Source organism: Xenopus tropicalis, chromosome 4 (genome assembly GCF_000004195.4).
Source record: "Xenopus tropicalis strain Nigerian chromosome 4, UCB_Xtro_10.0, whole genome shotgun sequence".
Lineage (NCBI taxonomy): Eukaryota > Metazoa > Chordata > Amphibia > Anura > Pipidae > Xenopus > Xenopus tropicalis.
In genome coordinates, this window is record NC_030680.2 from 59904721 (window position 1) to 59926926 (window position 22206).

At 41.1% G+C, this 22206-nt stretch overlaps 2 protein-coding genes and 1 long non-coding RNA gene across 4 annotated transcripts; 2 read left to right on the forward strand and 1 right to left on the reverse strand.

The window, feature by feature from the left end:
* Positions 1-2651: 2651 nt before the first annotated feature.
* Positions 2652-7320, reverse strand: LOC105947112. Its single transcript, XR_001170516.3, has 3 exons — positions 7118-7320; positions 5228-5302; positions 2652-2691 (listed from the first exon to the last, which is right to left on the reverse strand). It is a non-coding gene; the product is annotated as an uncharacterized LOC105947112 (long non-coding RNA).
* Positions 7321-8301: 981 nt separating this feature from the next.
* Positions 8302-12486, forward strand: alg13l (ALG13, UDP-N-acetylglucosaminyltransferase subunit-like). Its single transcript, NM_001017108.2, has 4 exons — positions 8302-8402; positions 10315-10477; positions 11916-12054; positions 12283-12486. The coding sequence occupies exons 1-4, from the start codon at positions 8319-8321 to the stop codon at positions 12392-12394; spliced, it is 498 nt and encodes a 165-aa protein (NP_001017108.1). The 5' UTR covers positions 8302-8318; the 3' UTR covers positions 12395-12486.
* A 2744-nt stretch (positions 12487-15230) lies between these two features.
* Positions 15231-19308, forward strand: atxn1l (ataxin 1-like). Of its 2 annotated transcripts, none has more exons than XM_002937576.5 (2): positions 15231-15478; positions 16910-19308. In XM_002937576.5, the coding sequence occupies exon 2, from the start codon at positions 17025-17027 to the stop codon at positions 19119-19121; it is 2097 nt and encodes a 698-aa protein (XP_002937622.1). In that variant the 5' UTR covers positions 15231-15478; positions 16910-17024; the 3' UTR covers positions 19122-19308. The 2 variants fall into 2 exon arrangements, with proteins under 2 accessions (XP_002937622.1, XP_004913686.1); XM_004913629.4 differs by lacking the exon at positions 15231-15478 and adding an exon at positions 15504-15575.
* The last annotated feature ends 2898 nt before the right edge of the window (positions 19309-22206 follow it).

The window sequence follows — 22206 nt, forward strand, 5'->3', positions numbered from 1 at the left end:
AAGCTCATTAAGCTTTCTGTGCTCTCTGTCAAAAGCTACTTTTTAATTCAAGGAAAACGAAAGGCAAAATCACTTGGGGGTGCCAAAATGTTAGGCACCCCCAAGTGACTTTAACCGCTTACCTCGTACCCCGGGCTGGTGCCCCTATTAGGAGAAAACAGCACCAGCCCGGGGTACCTGGAGTGGATCGCTTCCTTCTTCCGGCTTCTGTTGCTGCAAATGCCAGCGGTGGGCACATGCGCAGTAGAGTGAAAAGCCGACTTTAATGTTTAAGTTCGGCTTTTCACTCTACTGCGCATGCGTGCGCAGCGAGTCAGGAAGAAGGAAGCGCCGGCAGCTACCCCAGGCTGGTGCTGTTCTCTCCTCACAGGGGCACCAGCCCGGGGTAAAAGGTAGGTGGTCAAAGTCACTTGGAGGTGCCTAACATTTTGGCACCCCCAAGTGACTTTGGCTTTCTTTTTCCTTTAAGGCTGATGCCACACGGGCATTTTCTCAGCAAGCCGAAAAACGCTTGCCAGGAATACGCCCGCTACTGTAGATTTAGCTTACCATGTGCCTGCATCAAAATAAATGGAATATGCTTGGGTGCAGGCACATGTAGCCGATATCCGCCAAAAAACACAAGACTTCATATATTCGGCGGATTTTGGTTACATGTGCTTGCACCCGAGCGTATTCCATTCATTCGGGTGCAGGCACAGGTAGGAGCATATGGCGCTATTTTCGGCAATCGTTTTTCGGCTTGCTGAAAATATATGCCATACGCTATGTGTGGCATTAGCCTACATTTTTTATCTTTTTAAGCATTCAGTGCAGGAGATCAAAGGGAAATGGGGGATTTTTCAGTAAAAATCTGGGGGTTGAGCTGTCAAAAGAGGGACTGTCTCGCGAAAATCTGGACAGCTGGGAGCTATGCACTTGATAAAGAAGGTCATGTATCTATGCTAGGGTTTCCACCTCGCCCCTTACCAGCCACATATTGAATTCACATCCTGCAGGATAATTAGCAATTAATTTAGATGCATGCTGCAGAGTAAACTGATTTATGTGCAGCCATGCAACATGCATCTAAATTACTTGCTACTTAGCCATGCAGAATGTTGATTCAATATGTGGCAAGTATTAAAAGGGTGAGGTGGCAACCCTTATCTATGCCTATATAAAAGGACTGAGAATTTGCCAGGCAGGATGAGTGAGCCACAGATATTCTAGCTGTCACTGTAAGTCAGAAAAATGTCTGCCTACCAGTCTTTTCCACATGTGCATAGTCTGCTATCCCATATACAGGTATCGGACTTCTTATCCAGAAAACCCGTTATCCAGAAAGCTCCGAATTATGGAAAGCCTGTCTCCCATAGACTCCATTTTAATCAAATAATTCACAATTTTAAAACTGATTACCTTTTTCTCTGTAGTAATAAAACAGTACCTTGATTGATCCCAACTAAGATATAAATAATCCTTATTGGATGCAAAAAATTACGGAAAGACCCCTTATCCGGAATACCATTGGTCCCGAGCATTCTGGATAAAGGGTCCTACCTGTACAAGCAATAACTACACCACTGGGTGTTTTCTGTGTGCTTTATACATATCTCAAAATATGGTATCTGTATCTCTTTACAAAGCAATTTTTTACTGCTCAGCTTTGAATCACTGGATGTCTCACTTACTGATCCAAAGTATATCAGCTTGACATACCTGTTACAAGTGTCACTTATGCCTAGTACCTTGCATGTCACTGCTAGCAAGCATGTCTCACAATGATATTGGAGGGGCAACGTTTTGCTGGTTCCATGTCATAAATAACACAATGAAAGCACAAAGCAGACCAAGAAAAGCAGGTGTTTTCTAAAACAATGTTTCATCAGATATACTTGTGATAGGTATATATTTGGTATTGGCTACAAATTATATTGATTACATAACATAGCATTTCTATGATTACATTTGCACCAGAACTAAAATATATGATTATACTTAATTTAATTATATGTTAACAAGAAAAGACATGGACAAAAATTGCTTCAATATTTTAAACACTGTTCCTTTTACAAAATAGCAAGAAAAAAAATCATAAATAATTGTTTTGTGTGCCACAATTTTACTGTGCCATACTGTGTGATTTAATTTAAAAGCAAAATCATCAAATAACCCAACAAATTAGTCTGTTATTAAAAAAGGAAATGCATTGTATTTATTTTAGTTTTTTTAACTCTTGGAGAAGTTTGTGTTTTACTAATTTGTTATAAAAACAAAAAATACAATAAAAACAAAAAGTATCCCCACAAAATTAGTTGGTTTTTTTGTCTTTGTTATTCATGTATGTTTATTCTTCCTAGCAGTACCCAGGATATGCTCTACTGACCACTTAGACAACACATTCATAACACATACAAAGGAGTTACTTCTCCCGTGTCTGTGTGAGGTTTCACCCACACTACAAAAAAAACCACACAGGCAGGTTAAAGGAGAAGTAAAGGTAAAAACTAAGTAAGCTTTATCAGAAAGGTCTATGTAAATACAGCCATAAGCACTCACAGAAATGCTGCACTGAGTCCTCTATCAAAAGAAACACAGGTTTTCTTGTCTCCTTTTTTGTAAATATGTTCTTCTGTTTCAGACTTCCTCTCTCAGAAAAATCCTTCATTCCCGGGGCAGAGTCTGCGCAGCTCTCTCACTCTCCCCCTCCTATAAGAATTCATAAGAATTCACTTCCCCTCCCATGATAATGTGTGATCTGAGCTAGAGCTGGTGCACTGAAGCTACAGAGACCAAGCTAAATAGCAGCATTTTAGCAAACAGGGAGACCTTCTAGGGCTGTTTACTCAGGTATGGTAAAGCTTTCTTCAGATTAAATATAGCGTTCTAGGTGGCACTGATGGGGCGAATCTATTGGCATTAAAATGTCAATATGCCTTTCCTTCTCCTTTAAAGGGGTGGTTCACCTTTAAGTTAACTTTTAGTATGTTATAGAAAAGCCAATTCTAAGCAACTTATTAATTGGTCTTCACTTTGGCAGCATCTTGGGTGATAAATGATCATATTTTGGAAATATTTCTTAGGTGAAAGTGACATGATTTGATAAGTGACTGGATATGAGGAGTGAAGGACAGGGCGGAATCAAAGACACCGGGAAAAATCCCAGTGGGCCCTGGCGGCCCAGACCCGACCCTTGCCGGCGCTCCCCCTCCCGACCGCTCCTCCCCTGACGTGTCAAATTTACAGATTGGGGGAGGACGTTGGGTGGGGGACCCTGCGGGGGGGGTTTAGGGGATGCACCTGGCTGGGGCACCTGCAGGGCCCCTGGGACGGGAGCCCCGGTGGGCCCTTCACCCCCCAGTCCGACCCTGGGGTTGAACTTTATGGACTTTTTTCAACCCTATGTAACTATATGTTACTAATTCCCTTTAAAGGAGAAAAAAAGGCAAAGTGTTAGGCACCCCCAAGTGACTTAAATCTCTTAACTTTTACCCCGGGCTGGTGCCCCTGTTCGGAGAGAACAGCACCAGCCCGGGGTAGCTGCAGCGCTTCCTTCTTCCTATTTCTCGTGCGCGCGCATGCGCAGTAGTGTGAAAAGCCTAACTTTAACAGAAAAGCATTTGATACCGTTCCCCACAAACGACTGCTTTCTAAGCTAAGGTCTATTGGTCTTAGTGAAGTCGTTTGCACATGGATAGAAAACTGGCTACAGGATCGGGTACAGAGGGTGGTTGTTAATGGTACATTCTCTACTTGGAATAAGGTCCTCAGTGGGGTCCCTCAGGGTTCTGTACTGGGTCCACTTTTGTTTAATTTGTTCATAAATGACTTAGGGGAGGGTATTATGAGTAATGTATCAGTGTTTGCAGATGACACAAAACTCTGCAGACCAGTCAATTCTATCCAGGATGTGACATCCCTGCAGCAGGATCTTGACCAACTGGCAATCTGGGCAGCTAAGTGGCAGATGAGATTTAATGTGGATAAATGTAAGGTCATGCACCTGGGATGTAAAAACATGCAAGCCCCGTATACCCTTAATGGGACTGCACTAGGCAAATCCATAATGGAGAAGGACCTTGGAGTCCTTGTAGATAATAAACTTGGCTGTAGCAAGCAATGCCAGGCAGCAGCTGCAAGGGCAAACAAGGTTTTGAGCTGTATTAAAAGGGGTATAGATTCACGGGAGGAGGGGGTTATTCTTCCCCTTTACAGAGCGCTGGTAAGGCCCCATCTAGAATATGCTGTTCAGTTTTGGTCTCCAGTGCTCAAACGGGACATTACTGAGTTAGAGAGGGTCCAGAGAAGGGCAACTAAGCTGGTAAAGGGTATGGAAAGTTTCAGTTATGAAGAAAGACTGGCCAAGTTGGGTCTGTTTACACTGGAGAAGAGGCGCTTAAGAGGTGACATGATAACTATGTATAAATATATAAAGGGATCATATAATAACCTTTCTAATGTTTTATTTACCAGTAGGTCCTTCCAACGGACACGAGGGCACCCACTCCGTTTAGAAGAAGGGAGGTTCCATTTAAACATTCGGAAAGGATTTTTTACAGTGAGAGCTGTGAGGCTCTGGAATTCCCTCCCCGAATCAGTCGTGCTGGCTGATACATTATATAACTTTAAGAAGGGGCTGGATGGATTCTTAGCAAGTGAGGGAATACAGGGTTATGGGAGATAGCTCTTAGTACTAGTTGATCCAGGGACTGGTCCGATTGCCATCTTGGAGTCAGGAAGGAATTTTTTCCCCTCTGTGGCAAATTAGAGAGGCTTCAGATGGGGTTTTTTGCCTTCCTCTGGATCAACTAGTAGTTAGGCAGGTTATATATAGGCATTATGGTTGAACTTGATGGACGTATGTCTTTTTTCAACCCAACTTACTATGTTACTATGTTACTATGTAAGTCGGCTTTGCACTCACTGCGCATGCGCCGACTGCTGGCATTTTAGGAAAAGGAAGCAGGAAGGAGGAAGTGCTCCGCTACAGGTACCCTGGGCTGGTGCTGTTTTCTCCAAACAGGGGCACCAGCCCGGGGTACAAGGTAAGCAATTTAAGTCACTTGGGGGTGCCTAACATTTTGGCACATCAAAGTGACTTTGCCTTTCCTTCTCCTTTAAGTACCTTCTAATTAAATAGGCCATGGCTGGGGCATGTGAATGATGATTAACCTGTAAAGCGCTGCGGAAATATTTGGCACTATAAAAATAATATGACATAAAATAAAAAATAAATGATAACAACCTCTAATATAAGGTCTCTTTTTGTTCTCTCAGGGCTGCCATCATGAGGGTACATGGAGTATTGCAGTCAGATTCCCTATAGTAAATGACAATAGAAATCAAGAGTTAAACAAAAGCATGAAATAAATGTACGAGGGAAAAGGTAAGCCATACAATGTGAATGGCTTTAAAAGTTTAATAAGAAGTAATGTAATAACTTATGAGAGAATTCTGGCTACTAAATGAAATGGAGAAGGAAGGGTAGCAGGCTGGTCCGTACATGATGTATGCTAGTACAGGTGAGATAGGATAAGGGCATGTATAAATAAGTAAATTATAGTTGTTTAGATGTGAAGGAATGATTCTTGGCAATACTAGGGACAGTGACCAGTTGTATCAGTGCTGTTGCCATAGGAAATGTACTGTGTCAGCTGGGTTTATAGTCAGGCCAATAAAATGTTGGGTAAGAGCAGGTACAGAGTCCTGCGGAATAATACTTTATTAGAAAAAGAGCAGGCAACCCCACATTAAGTAGAACTGCAGAAAAATCATAGTTGTGCAAGAATCAAGCTGTCGTCCTAGTAGTGGCTAATGTCATCAGAACTCTAGTCTATCCATACACTTGGCCCTTGTAAGATTGCCCTGTTTCAGTTTGCCTTCTCTCTTTTCTGTAGCTCTGTAGTGTCGTTTTCACCATTACCTTATCCACAAATAATACCTTAGGTTCTTTCCTGCATGTGTGTCAGGCAAGCTGGCGCCAAGATTTTAATTCAGTCTCTGAACATGTAGCTCTCTGAACATGCACTGACAGCTGTGCTGATGTGCCTTCCACACTACCGATCCCTTACTGGTGTCTGCTACTATTCAGGATAAACCGTAAACTAATGACACAAATGTAAAACAGTTTACAACTCTGCCCCACCCTATATCTCCAACAATTCATCAAACTGCTGGTTAAAGGACAAGGAAAGTCAAAATCTATTAAGCACACTATGAAATAGTACTACTATTGCTGTGTAAAAACACTATATTTCTGGCTTCCCTAATGAAAGATTTACAGAGATACACCTGCTACATTCTACATACTTGTTTCAGTGAACGGGGCCGCCATCTTTTTCCCTCACTGTCTCTACTGCGCATGCACCCCCAACATCCTTATATTTATGTGTATCCAACTCATCAGCACCCCCCGTGTCTGCACAACTCACCCCACCCACTGCGTCCTCTTGTCAGCATCCCACATTCCCCACTTGCGGCTCCCCCCACCAGCACCTGCCTGCCAGCTGTCTCATCTTGTTATGTGTATCTGTATCTTTACCAGCCGCCCCAAACCTACCTATAGGTCATGTTGGCTGTTGTTTCCTGAAAGATTTATTTCTATAAGTAAATCCTATTGAAGATTCTGAACCCAACTGTCTGGCAACCCGACTACTCTAGCTTCTCAAACAGTCTGTCAAAAGTTAGGCTAATGCCAGATGAGGCGTAGGGCGGATTTTTTCGGCAAGCAGAAAAGCGCTTGCTGAAAATTCCGCCCTACGCCTCCTACATGTGCCTGAGATACGCTCGGGTGCAGGCACATGTAGCCGATATACGCATGAAACGCATGATAATGCAAAGTCACGCGTTTTCATGCATATCTTGGCTACATGTGCCTGCACCCGAGCGTATCTCATTCATTCGGGTGCAGGCACATGTAGGACGCTTAGGGCGGAATTTTCAGCAAGCGCTTTTACGCTTGCCAAAAATATCCGCCCTACACTTCGTGTGGCATTAGCCTTAAGCTAGATGACATCAGAAGTTGCCTGCAGGAGGGCTCTCGCTCCAACCCACTCATTTTCCACATCTCCCCTCTTCTTTACAGCACAGAGAACTAGACAGCAGGCACGCTTCATTCTTGATTTATGTCACCTACCTGCTTGCTTCAAAGGGCTCTTCCCCCTAAGGGCAAGGACCCACAGAAAGTAGATCTGCTTCTCTTAGCCCTGCGCTTCCTCAGGCTGTATGTGACAATCCACCCGTATAAAAAAACTAATTCTAATTTTGCCGGCACCTGGAAGAATTGAATCTACCCAGGTGCAGACAAACTCACGTGATATCTGCCAACAAACTCCAAGTTTTGCGTTAGTTTATGGATATCAACTGCGAGTGCCTACACCAGGGTGGATTAAATGCTTCTAGAAGATTTTCTAACCTTATAGCTGTGCTTATATTCAGCCTGACAATCTGCCTCGTGGGGCCTTACACGCACAGAGAAGAAAGAAAGAGCAACGCTGGTCTGGAATGTGTGGACTATTTCAATGTATGAATTGAAATGAGAGGCCATTCTCAGTATTGTCTATGGCAGGGTATTTTCTGGTGTTTAGTAGCTGCTACTAGTAGCCCAGTGTGTCTTCACCCTAAAAATCCAATGACATGGTTGAAAAAATAAATTTACTGGATATCAGTATCGCTTTATTTCTGATGGCCACTGCTACTGAATTCTCATGTCATATATTTTAATTTGAAAACTGTGAGCGAAGACATATTGGGGGCCAATTACTTAATGCAAGTGCAGTGTTGTAAGTGCAATTTTTGATCCAATTGCCATGTTTTTACCCACAATGCAGCATTTTTTCCACATGCAATGAGCATCGTGGCTTTTGCAGAGGGGGTGATATGCCTGAAGCCAATGCAGCCAGTGTGTTAAAAGTAGAGAACTTGCGCATGAATTTTGCTGCATTTCACACACAATTGTGCAGAAAATGTTCCAAGTCTGGATGTTGTCCCTTCCCACACTCTGGTGAAAAATCACATCTGCACCCAATAGCTATTTTGAAATTTTTCACGTGAGGAACAAAGCGTGACAGCAGACTATGGGGTAAATGTTTTGTTTGACACGGATCTGTTTTTCTCATCTTAAACAAATGATTTAATAAAATCTGTGAACCTGTTGAAAATCGAGCTTCCTGCTTCTCTTTAGTTAGAACAAGCAGCATGCACTATATCCAATCAAAAACAAAGTTAGAAATGGGAGGCATGTGACTGCCAGCCACCAATCAGAGAACTGCTTTTATTACATGAGGAAATTACCCACTGAAGCCGGCTCTAAGCGCACGGAAGAACTGCAGTAGAGTATGGGCAAAACTGTGTTTGTTACAGTGGGGACTACAAGCTTTGACGATCTGATCTCCTGTGTGTCTGCAAAAGAAACAGTCAGGGTAAGGAAAGACATACATCCTGTGCTGCTGTTTAACAATGTGGTGCATTTAGAGGATTGCCTTGTGGGCAAAGTGAATACATTGAATTGGCTGTAATATGTGTGTCCATTGACAGTCAATGTGCTAATACAGATGGAGGTGATTTTGTTGGATAGTAAGGAAATAAAAAGTAAAAAACGTTTGCCGTTATAAACAGCACATTTATTTACTCTTGCTCTCTTTCTCTTGTTTGCAAAAAATATGCTAGTACTCAGATCAGGTTTTTAGAGTTGACTGATGACACCACCAAACATAGTCGACTGACAGCAAATCCCCATTTTCAGTTTAATATGTCTAACTATAATCTATGATGGAAATTATTTTCTGGTGCCCCCAGGTCTTTTGGTTTCAGAATGTTTATTCAGCAGTTGCTGACAAACAACTCCCAAGCAGACTAGTGATGTCCTGATACCCGCAGGGCCTGTGGGTTTAGGCCAACCTCTGCAATCCATTTGCAGGTCACAGGTGGGTTCAGATTAAAGGAACAGTAACACCAAAAAATGAAAGTGTATAAAAGTAACTAAAATATAATGTGCTGCTGCCCTGCACTGGTAAAAGTTGTGTGTTTACTTCAGAAAGTCTACTATAATTTATATAAATAAACTTATCTGTTATCTGCTATGTAACCTGTGCCTTTTCTCCTTTTTTTCCCAGCTTGAATGGCTGCTCCCGTGGCTACACAGCAGCTTATTATATAAATTATAGTAGTGTTACTGTAGCAAACACACCAGTTTTACCAGTGCAGGGCAACAGTGCATTATATTTTTATTACTTTAAAGCTCTTTCATTTTTTGGTGTTACTGTTCCTTTAAGCTCTCCCCACTCACAACCTTACACTCCTGGTTTCTGGCTTTATAGGCGTTCGCCACCCCACTTCTTTTGTGATGTCATGGGCGGGTCTATAAATAGAGGGGGGAGAGAAGCTGGTTAGGGTTGGAAGAGGGTGGGTTGAGTATTTCTCGACCCACACATCACTACAGCATACCCATATATGCCACATCCCCCTCGCTAACCTGTGCATCACGATATGTAAAAGAAACGTGGAACATTTAAGGGCGAAGACACTTGGGGTGATTAGTCACTGCAACATTTCTGCCACAGGGTAGAATAGAAGTTGCTGTGACTAATCTTTCACGAGTTTTCACTACGCAGATTAGCCACAGTGAATTTTTAAAAAATCATGCAAGTAATCGCCCTGTGTGTCTTCGCCCTAAGACTGAGTCTCTTTCCAGACTGCAGTCTCCTTGCAGAGCCCAGTTCTGTCTTTCTTGCAACGGCCAGGCCTGGACTGGCAATCTGTAGATTCAGGCAAATGCCAGAGGGGCTGCTGTAAGATGCCATAGACAGTCATTCTTTGTTGGGCTGTACACTAATAAACCTTTTTAATATGTACATGATCAGAGTGTCGGGAGCTAAGAATTAGCCTATCAAAGGAACTAAAAATATATGTGCTTGGGTTGAGCAGTGGCTACAACTTAAATAGTTAGTTCACCTTTAAATTAAGTTTTATTATGAAGTAGACAGTTGATCGTATTTATTTTGTGGGTTTTGAATTGTTAAGCTCTTCAGTTTGGAATTTCAGCAGCTATTTCGTTGCTACGATCCATTTTACCGTAGCAGTGGTTTGAATGACTGGAAAATGAATTTGAGGGGGGCCTGATCAGAAATAAAAGTAATACAAAGTAATAATAACATAAGCATTGTAGCCTCACAGTGCAGTACATTTTTTAAAGTACTTAAAAGGTGATGAACCCATTTGTTACTTATACCTGCATCCACATAGTCATAATACAATCAAAGAAAAATAACTTTAGTTTGGGCTTTATTTATCCGTTTAAAGCAAGATGTTCTTTATTTTCCTCTTTCTCTCAAGATCCTCAAAGGCCTTGGTTATAATAGACTGATTCTTCAGATTGGTAGAGGAACTATAGAACCAGCGCCATGTTGTACTTCTGACTTCTTGCTGGAGTTTTTTCGATACAAAGACTCTCTTGTGGAAGACATCAAGAGTGCAGATCTTGTAATAAGCCATGCAGGTATTTCCTGGTTTTTCTTTGTAGAACCCAGCATTAAAGGGATCCTGTTATGATTTTTATGGTGTCATTTTTATTACTAAATAGCAGATAACAAATTCTACCATTTAAACTGTATTCTTAAACCAATAAATGTATGACAACCATCTCAAGTCATTTTGCCTTACCCTGTGCTTTCAGAAAGAATTGTTTTCAGATAAGCTATTAATTTTCATATATTATATATATTATATTATATATAATCCTTCAACAATTAATTCAGGCTAATTGGGCAGTTTTCCACAGTGTTGTTTTTTTTTTTAGTTGCCAGAGAAATGCCTGAAGTCACCCATGTAAATAGATTTAATTTTTCAGATTTGTCACCCATGGGTAGCACATATTTCCAGTGGGCAACAAATCTCCCTGTGTGCCATCACCCTAAAGTTAATGGGAGTTGGTATTGGCCCATTTTCCACAGAATGGTTTCTCTACCATGAGTGCTATTATCCCAAAGTAGAGCAGGGACAATAGCATAGAATCGTGGAGCTGAATCCTTCGGCAGTGGTGCCAGGAAGCTGTTATCTTCTCACCTGCCTGTTCTGTCAATAGGCTGCTGAGGGGAATGTGGGGGGAGATATCACTCCCAACTTGCCGCGCAGCAGTAAAGACAGACTAAAGTTTATCAGAGCACAAGTCACATGGCTGAGGGCACCTGAGAAACTAGGGAAATATCTAGCCCTGCATTAAATTTCAAAATGAAAAATAAAAGAATGACCTTAGCAACCAAAGTGTAGTTTGAATGAAAGACTGATATATGGATAGGAGAAGACCTGAATAGAAAAATAAGTAATAAAAAGTAACAATAACAATTAAACTGTAGTTTCTCAGAGCTATAGTTTTTAGGCTGCTCGGGTCAGTGACCCCCATTTGCAAAAAGTTACAAGATAACTCAAAAACTATAAATAAAAATAAACAATGAAAACCAATTGAAAAGTTGCTTAGGATTGTCCATTTTATAACATACTAAAAGTTAACTTAAAGGTGAACCATCCCTTTAAATCTTTGGGGTTCTAGTCATATGTTAAAGGGAAGGCACTCAAAACAGACAATTTTCTATCCGTTCTGTGCACTACCTGATGCTGGGGTCAATGCACAGTGATTTAGGAGCCAAAGGAAGCAAATTAGCGTTTTTTGTGTCTGTGAAGATACAGTGAAGAAGAAAATGTCAGTTGTAACATGGCCCTTAATCCTGCTGCAGGTGCCTCTGTATAATTTTTAAGTAATTTAATTCTGCTCTAGCCTAAAAGTCACAGAAATGACAAGCAGGGCATTATCAAACTTTTACAGAACGTTGTGCATTAGCTCAGTGGCAACATTTTATCTCAAAGATTGGCTCAAAAGACTTTCCTTGACAGCACTGCATAAAATCTGTTTAATTTTATTAACTTCCTTATTTTGATAGGTGCTGGGAGCTGTTTAGAGACACTTGGGGAGGGGAAACCCCTTATTGTTGTGATAAATGAGCAGCTAATGTCCAATCACCAAATAGAACTAGCAAAGCAGCTTTATAAAGATGGACACCTCTATTATTGCACATGCAGGTAAGTGCAGAATTGTCACCCACTTTCAGAAACCACCCGATGAGCAGTATTCAAAGGTCATAGAATTACCGCACCTTGTATATTAAAAAAATTTTCCGGTAGTATACTGGCTTATTTCTATCTTTATTACACTAATTGCCATTTTCTGTTTGTGTCTGTGTTTCTGTACTGTTTCATATGATATAACTGTTTTATTATGTAAAATTTTATTTTTATTTTAACTTATAGCACCATTGGAAACACACTACAGACAATGAACCTTTCAGCCTTGAAGAACTTTTCTCCTGGAAAGCCTGAAAATTTTGCTGCATTTTTAGATAAAGTTGTGGGAATGAAATAATAGAAATATATACTTGTACCTAGATTTAAATAATTATGACTTATGAATGCTCTGCACTCTTTATTTTAACAATAAAAATCAAATGTTTTAAACTTTTTTTTTTATTATTTCTATAATTCAATTTTCTGAGTGTTTTTTTTTGTAAAGAAATGGTTAGGGTCATTAACAGGCCACCCTCAGTATTACACCTTGAGGTGAAAGACTTATTAGGTTAAAGGGGAAGTTTACTTAAAAATGAACAATTATAATGTAAACGTTCTAAGCCAGTGTTACCAAACAGTTTTTATCCTGTGGGCCCATAACCTAATTGAAGACATGTTTGTACTAAAATGGTGATGCAATAGTTTATGGAGTTCATGGGCAGACTCATGACCACAAAAATGCCTTGAAGGGCCACATATGGGCTTTTAGTCTCCAGATGGACAGCCTAGTTTAAAGCCATTTTCTAATTGCTCAGCGTATTTTCACTTTTGTGACTTTTGCAGTGTGTCTGAATGGGAAATACTTAATACATGTATAAAAAAATCAAGCTATACAATGAAATCAAATGCATACAATTATATTTTATTAAGAAGTTGACAACCCAAGGAATATTCAAGAATTGTAAGTCATGTACAAAATATATAAATAATGAACAATCAAAAGCATAAATAATAAGTAGTATCTAAGTTTACCAAGAACTGTTGGTCCCCTTGGCTACAGCTAAGTTCCAGAATAAGGCAAGAGCTAAAACTGCATCTTACGTCCTGTTTTTCTTATTCTGATTTGACCCGTCCCCAGGAGATTTTAAGTTCACATTCTTCATCTCCCCCTCTTCAGTGGTTTTGTTTCTCTATTCTGACAGCTATTTTACTTTTTTTTTTCTTTACAAAGTTTCTTGTGCCTTCCATTTAGGTCCCCTCTTCTTTTCCCTGTTGATTTTGTGACTCCTCTTTGCTATCACATTGTGTCCTAATGTCTACTGAATTTCTCCATGCCATTTCACACTATTGATTGCTTGTGTTTTTTTCAATCTGAGAAATCTTTATATATTTCATCTTAATATTTGTCTGGAAAGTTGTTTGTGCGTATGGATGCTTGTAGTGATAAATAATGCAGGAGGAATGTCTGTATGTCTAATGCAGACTGTAAGACCTAAACTTTTCTCATGTGCTTTATCAATCAGATTTGGAGTTAAATGAGTATACCAAATTTGTAACCAAACCTCACCAAGGCCCTAAACATACCAGGGGCCCAAAACCCACCCAAGGCCGTTATCATACCTAGGGCCCTAATCACCTCACCTTGCCAGTCAGGCAAATACTTTGGGGACATACACACTTCCACCCTGCCAAAAGCCACAGATATACCTAGGGGCCCCACATGCTGCACCAAATCAGTCCTACTGTGATGAACATACCTCAGGCCCCTACACACTGCCCCAACTCCTTACCCCATGGCCATAAACCTGTACAGGGTCCCACACACTACCCACCCAAGGCCACAAGCATACCTAGGGGTCCTACACACTATAAAACTATTTAAAGGTCAAACACACTACCCTAATCCCCCTCCACAGGCCATAGATACAGCTAATGTCACAACACACTGCTCCAACAAACCCACGAGTCATGTACATACAGTAACTAGGAGCCACTCAAGATTAAACTTCACGTTGGCTATACAGAACCCCATGGGTAACTGTGGTGGTACCTAAAGACTCAGCACACTCTCAGTCCTGTGTAGCTGTGAATGAGACAGCTATGTAGGGGAAAGAACATGTACACAGCGCAGCAACTGACGGCAGGGGACCTGGTAATCCAAGTGCAGCACAGCCAGGCCCCCCCCCCCCTTAAAATCCAAAACCCTTGGGGCCCAAAACAACTGCCCCCACCCCGATCTTGATGGCAGCCCTGCATTAGCACAAAATTATATGTTCTTGCAACTATATACAGAGTATTAGTAGACTGTGCCTTTTCCAAGAAAATCAATAAGTTAATATAGAGTGCTATTCTAATTTGCAATTGGTCATTTTTTATTATTGGTAGGTTCTTAATTATTTTACTTTTTGTTCGGCAGCTCTGCAGTTTGGCATTTAAGCAATTATCTGGTTGCTAGGGTGCAATTACCTTAGTAACCAGGGAGTGGTTTGAAAGAGTTACTGATATATGAATAGTAGAGGGCCTGAATAGATAGATTAAAAAAAGTAACAATAAATTTGTAACTTTGCAGAGCAATAGTTTTTTGGGCTGCTGGGGTCAATGGCCATTTTGAAAGCTGGAAAGAGGCAGAAGGTGGCAAATAATACAAAATAAAAAAAATGAAGACCAACTAAAAAGTTGCTTAGAAGTGGCCATTCTAGAACATATTAAAAGTTAACTTAAAGGTAAACAACCCCTTCAAGTGCCAGACTATAATACATTACCTTCCTGTAAGAAGCTTTTGGGCTGGCAGGACCTCACATATAGGGCTCTTTTATATAGAATTCTAAATCGCTGCTATTTATAATCCCTAACGCCGGGCCCTCTGTGCTTGCTGGGCCCATATTTAAGAAGTAGGTGGGTATGAATAATGTAAGCCTCTAGTAAAGCATCTGGGTCACAATAAACTAGGCTGGCTGAGGACTCTGTCTACACACTAAAAACTTATATATGCCAGGCTGTATTTCTCAAGCAATATATAGTTCAACATTGCACGTTAAAGTGCTGTTCATCTTGACGGTATACAAGAGGCTCCTCTTTTCCAGTTCGCTGGCACAAGTAAGCAACTCTTAGCAGCACAAAAAAATACATAACTTCGGTAGAAACTGGGTGGTAATGGCGAAAAATAAACAAGAAAACAAGAAAATATTTTCTGGTTCTTTTCATGTCCTCAACAAACGTAGGAGGTGCGACCAAAGGAAAAATAGATTTCAATTGAACCTCCAACAACTTGCAGTGTCCGACTGGGTTACACCGGCTCGTCACTTCCACTAGGCGGATACGTGATGCGTCATCGCGCTTACGTTTAGTCCTGACGCTAGTCTCGCGTGATGAGACTTGTGGCTTTGGGATTTGCTGTAAGACAGGAGGCTAGGAGCCTGCAGTTAACAGTTTTACGGGAGGTGTAAGTAGCGATACGGGACTGCGGGCTGCGCTTGGGAACTCGGGACTGCTGGGCTGTTTTACGGAATGCGGGGGACTATTTGGCAGTATAAAGCAGAGTAGGGCAAAGAACATTCAGGCGCCGTAGCAACCTAAATAGCTCCCGAACTCTGCAGCTCACTGACAGCAGGGGGGCCGGTATCCAAGTAGGTGTAGCACTGCCGGCCCCCACCTTAATGCTCAAAACCCGCTGGTCTAGGACGACTCCCCCCCCCCCCCCCCCCCCCTCTCCTTGGCGGCCTTGACAGGAGCCAGTAGACTAGAATAATATCTACATTTAGCGTGTTCAGTAGAATTGTTAAACATTTTGCAACACAATAATAAAATAAGAGCTGCCCACTCTTTCTGCCCGAATGTCTTTTTTAACGATGGGTTGAAGGTGGAGTTGCCCTTAAACAGAAGTTTGAATAGATCCTCTTTGAAAACATATCGTGTGTATAATTTATAGCAGAGTTAAATATTTATTGGTTTCCCCTGTGAGTGGGGAGGGCGTTAGTTTTGTGTGTTTGTGCGCAGTGGCTTGATACAGAAAAACCTTTGCTTTGTGTTGTATTTGTAATTTTATAAATGCATATTAGTCTTAGCATTGCAGAAAAATACTTTAAAATTGTCCTTAGTATATCAAATGGGGTAGGCTGCTTGTGAGAACCTGAATCCCAAATGCAAATGTATTTATATGCCTAGGTCGGTGCTATCCAACGTTTTACTTGTAAATTAAATTGTATTTGAAAGCAGTTTTTGTCTGCACTTTGCTGTTCCCTTCTGATTACAAAATAAATGTATCAAATCAGGTCTCCTCTTTGCACTCTTCTATTATTCTCCTTTTCAGATATGTTACAGAACATGAAAAGAAGGGAATAGAAAAGACAGCCATACACTGTAAGATCGACTCAAGGTCTCCAAAAAAAGCAGAACTTTTTCCTAATATATTCACCTTGGGGTGGGCGATATTAGATTTATCTGATCATTTGGCCTGAGGGCCAAACAATTGGATCACATTGATGGGATATAGACTGTTGGCATGAGGGCTGTGGGGAGCGCTTATTGCAGTTTATTGCTTCTTGAATATTGTTCTGTTATCATTTGTCGGTCACTATAAGTTGTCTTATTGATCCTGACATTATTGTGGTGGTGCAGTGACAGGGAAGAGTTTACTGAGGTCTAGAAACCAATAGCAGCTGCATCAGTGTTTCTCATGTTTTTCATGCTGTAACGGAACATTGAGTGCTACCTGTTGGTTGGATGTTATGGGTTACTAGATCTAGGAAAATGTTGTTCTTGTTACTATATATAGGCCTATAATTTGTATTTTTCTAGATTTGCTATTTTCATTTGTTTTATTCTAGTGTCTCTTATGCTAATCACTAATCTAATTAGATTCCCTTTTGTTTAGCTCTTAGAGTTTACAAGACATCCAAGGGATGTAAATGGAGTTATCAGAGGTTATTCCTGTGAGGCATCAATGAAGTTAATAAACTACAGAGATCCCAGGCAGAGTAGGAGACAATATGAAGCCTGCACATGAGAGGAGCCAGGAATGTCTTCCACCAAAGAAACGGGATCTGTCACAAAACAGTGTAAATGTGGAGGAGGAACCCAAGGTACCTGGCTCATCTGCTAATGAAAGTACAACAAGTGAAGCTTCAGGATGGCCGAGGAGTGTGTATGTGGCAGCAGGACAGGGACATGGAGTTAGTTATGAAGCTGCGGGGGAGGAAGCAGAAGCTGTAACTGTGGATCAGTATGCAACGTTTTACAAAGTTGCAGTGCCTGCTGCCTCCTTTTCCCCACCTGGTCTCCATCCTGTGATGAATATGAGCTCCATCCCATCATCCTTTAATGTAGCTTCTCCTTTGATACAGCACCCAGGTATTACTTATCCACCTATTCATTATGCTCCAATTCCACATACTGCTGTGCAGTTCCTTGGTTCCCCCTACGCAGTTCCATATACAGTTCCACCAGGCTTTCTTTCTCGAGCAGTGATATCACCTCCTGCCAACTTAGCTGCTTCTCATGTCCCTCACTATGTGCCATATAATTCTGTCCTTGTTGAGGGTGTGACTCCACCCTCAGAGGCTCAGTCTCCCCACTCCATAAGCAAACTTAACACTGCACAGTCTCCTTCAGTCCTAATGGGGGTGGTGCCAGTGGATGTTGCAAAGGGAAGAGTGCCTGTATTCTATCAGCATTCCTCTCAGCTGCCAGTAGCCTATCCTGTGAACGAAATGCTTCTGGCATGCCATTCTAACACAGAACTTTGTGCTCCTCCCCATGCGGGTAAAGACAGAGATATTCCAATCACTTCTACAAATGGGACACAAAGGATGCCTGATCATGTCTCTGGCCATAGGCCCAGTAAAGTAGTAGACCTTTACAGCCAAAATGCAGAGGAACAGCTTGGAAGGGGGCAAGAAAATATGGTGGATGGTGATGTTTACACAGGACTGGCAACACAAAGGACAGAGGCTTCTTTGCTAACCCACAGGAGCACCCCAGACACAGATTTGGAAGTTCAGAGAGTTGTTGGGAGTCTGGCTTCTCAAGATTTCTGTTCACCATCTGTTCAGAAAAAAGATATGTTAAGCCCATTAAATCTTTCACAAAATGCAACTGAGCAGCAGGTGCAGACAAAAAGAGATTCTGTTCATGGAAAACTGACTAACACTTCTCCTGAGAGAAGACAGATTAGTATGTATACAGAACAGCCTGTTAAATACACAGAGAAAGCAACATTAACAGCAAATGGGGAGCCAGCTAAAATGAAAACCTGTCCCACACAGCAGTCATTCCTAGCAACTGCATGTCAAAGCTCAAAATTACAAGGGGCACCAGACAGGCATATCCGTGACACTCCTTCAGATAGGCATTCCCCACATACAACTGTAGCGTCTAAACAGCCTCCACATTCCACTGCTTTACCTTCACACTTTATGAAAGGTGCCATTATTCAGCTGGCCACTGGAGAACTGAAAAAGGTAGAAGACCTTCAAACCCAAGACTTTGTGCGGAGCGCTGAAGTGAGCGGGGGCCTGAAGATAGATTCCAGTACTGTTGTGGACATTCAAGAGAGTCAGTGGCCAGGATTTGTGACTCTTCATTTTATTGTGGGTGAACAGCAGAGTAAAGTGTGTCTTGATGTCCCCCCTGAACACCCTTTCTTTGTGTATGGACAAGGCTGGTCTTCCTGTAGCCCTAGGCAGACAGCTCAACTTTTTGCACTTCCTTGCCATCGGCTTCAGGTGGGGGACGTTTGTATATCAATCAGTTTGCAGAGTGCAGTTAAGAATGATGCCTCAACAGTAAGCTGTACTTCTGCAAGTAAGACTCTGTCAAATGCCACCGAGAAAGCAGTGTTATATTCTAGAGAGTGTCTGTTGCCTGAGATAGATGGCGAGAAGAACAATCAGCTTAAGAAGAAAGGTCAAAGTTCCTACGTCCAGACCTTGTGTCCTCATTCCTCAGCTGTATCCAGCTGGTCAAGTTCAGGTGTCCAAAGACATAATGTACCTATTGCAGATACTCAGCTTTCGCCTGCCCGCCACTCTTTTATTCCCCAAGAGGTGAAGCTGTCCATTGAGGGGCGTTCAAATGCAGGGAAGTAACAGCACGCTCCTTAACAAAATGATTTGCACAGTGCCGAGTACAGGGATGATCAGGCTGTGGCAAGTGCCTTGCTGCAGAATTAAGGAACACAGTAAGGTATTACTGAAAAACCCACTCTACACAGTCATTACCTGTTATTAGTACTACATTGTTTTTTTTGTTTTTTTTTTATTGCTTTGTTAGCCACATCATGATATCTTAAAATGTACTCATTATTTTGTTAATATGGAATGGATTGGTTAAGGCTGGAGGCAGGCAGAATATCCTACTCCTTGATGACAGATGCTACAATGTGACCAAGTCTTTTGGACAGAAAATGTACTGTTTGGTGTCAGATCTTAGGGTCTTCCTTTTTAAACTTACATGCATGGCTGTGGACACTGCATAATGAACTTTTTATAATGTTTTAGGTTTTTTCACACTTCACCTATGATGATGATTTCTTTGCAGCTTTCTTTATTCCTACTTCTCCTCCTTACCTGCTAGTAAATAGGCACCCAGGTAGTCATTTGCCAGCATAAACTAGCCATAAAAAACAAATTAGTTGTTTACCCTAACTGCCAAAGTTTTGTGAGCCTACTTAAAAGAGTAGTTCACCTTTAAGCTAACTTTTACTATGTTATAGAATGGCTAATTCTAAGCAAACTTATCAATTGGTCTTCATTTTTCTTTTTTCTTTTTCTTTTTTTTTTTATAGTTTTTAAATTATTTGTTTTCTTCTGCCTCTCCCCAGCTTTCAAATAGGGGTCACTGACCCCAACATCTAAAAAAGCAAATATTGTATAAGGCTACAGTTTTATTGTTATTGCTAAATGTTATTATCTTTATATTAAAGCCTTCACCTATTCGTATTTCAGCCTCTCATTTAAACTGGGTAATTTGTACCCTAGCAACCAGGGTGCTGCTGAAATTCCCGGAGAGATGCTGAATATATAAAAAAAATATTAAATGAAAACCAATTGCAAATTGTCTAAGAAAACAAACTCTCTACATCATGCTAAAAGTTAATTTAAAGTTAAACAACCCCTTTTAACTATTTGTTTGGCTTATGGGACCAATATCCTGATCATATGCAGGGGCTCAGCACAGACTGGTAAGACTAACCTTATACACTGACAGTTTGGCTTATCATCCCTGGATTTTGACTGCTGGGACATTTGGTGTAAGCTCAATCAGTGTATATGCGGCCAGCTATAACAAACATACCTAAAGAGCAGTTATGGAAGTTCATTTTTTATTATTGAACATCACTGTTCTTAAGATTTATTATGAGGCATATCTTTGCCCACCTAGTCATGCTATATAAGATTGTTTTAGATTTTTTTTTTGCCCACTTTTCTAAGTCAGAGTGGATTTATGCCTTCTTCTACCTGTTACAGGACACTACATATATGCACAATTTTTAAGTAAAGCATTGTCTAACAGATTACTACGTTTTTCTTTTTCAGTTTTGATAACTTGAGTTCATGGCATCAAGTAAAACTGGTAAAGGAAATTCATTGTCCACTTACATGCATATTACAAATCAGTGCTATATCCAAAGGCTAGAAAATGTGCATTTGCTCCCTTTTGCTGCAGAAAAATGCAGTTAAGGAAAAACAGTAAGAAGAGCACTTTACTAATGCAAACCATAGTGTTAAAAGGGTACAGTGCCTGAGAGCTCTCGAGTGTGTGTGCGTGCAAATAATCCTTTATTTGGATGGACCGTCCTATATGTTAAGAAGGGATGTGGAGCTCATTGTGTTTAATATATTAAAGAAGATAAAATCTTATATTAACCAGTAACCTATTATGCATCCTATGGAGCCTTAGAATATAGGCAGGTGCTTCTATCCTATTATGCTACCTGATCTTTAACAGAGCATTAATCTATATTTTGTTGTGCTTTTTTTGTAACTGTTTTAAATAAATCAATTTGTACTGTATGTTTGTAATCCACTGAGCAATCTTGTTTTTCCTTTAAAGTATATGTAATTTTGCTACACAAAAAAAAATTGTGCTTTACTGCTAAATCACATTTACTGTGATTATGTAAGTATGCTATGTACCAAAATGCATATAAACCCCAAAGCTATTGCCGGGTATGTGTGTGTGGATTCTTGTATAAGAAATTGATATGTTTAGGGGTATTGAGGATAGAGCCAGCAGAAGGAATCCACAAGGAGCCAGTGGAGCTGGCGCGCTGGACATCATTGTGCATTAAAAAAGACAAAATTGAAAACCTTACCCCCTGCAGGTCCTTGCAAAGGTTAGAGCCAGATGGGGCTGATTCTTGGCCTGCCTTTCCCTGTGCCTGCACCCAGAGCCGTTGCATCTGCCCAGGTGAAGGCACATGGAGTAGATTTTGGTGCTAAAATGTACTCCTTGTGCCTGTACCCCAACCAGTGCAATGTCTGTGGTTGCAGGCAGAGGGAAAGACCGATGCCAGAGTAGGGGCTGACGTATAAACGCAGGGCGAGAATCTGCTTCATCTGGCACTAGCCATTAACTGTTAATTGCAGCTCCACCAAAAACTAGCTTTCACAGGCAGCATTAAAAAATCTGGACAAAAACACTAAAGAGTAACCTTTATTTGTATGCAACAGACGCTGCTTCAACTACTGATACCAGTCCCAACAGCACCCAGATTCACTGAAGAAATACTGTAGCAAACAAAAAAATATAGAGGAACATGGGCAACACAAGGAAGGTGCAAGGCTTATAGCCACATTTATTTAAGAAAAAGGATAGTGCACGTTTCAAGGTAGCAACCCTTCTTCAAGTGAAAAAAAAAAAGAAGAATTTCAGTTACTGTTTAGTGCAATGAAGCTTAATACACACCTCAAAGGAGTATTAAATCGCTCCGCTTGGATTGGGGGAGTGTCTTATATGCCCCCTTGGCTACACACAGCGCTGCCCAATTTTTCCCTATGTAGTGGGCCGATGACAACTACAGGTTCTTGGGCTGGGTTATAACAAAATTCTGGTGTTATACACAGTACACTGTGAAGCTCATAGGAAGGTATGAGCTTGTAAAAATAACTTGGCATACCACATTTGGCCAATGGGCCTCTAGTTTTAGTTAGGAGTTTGCAGTTGGCCAGA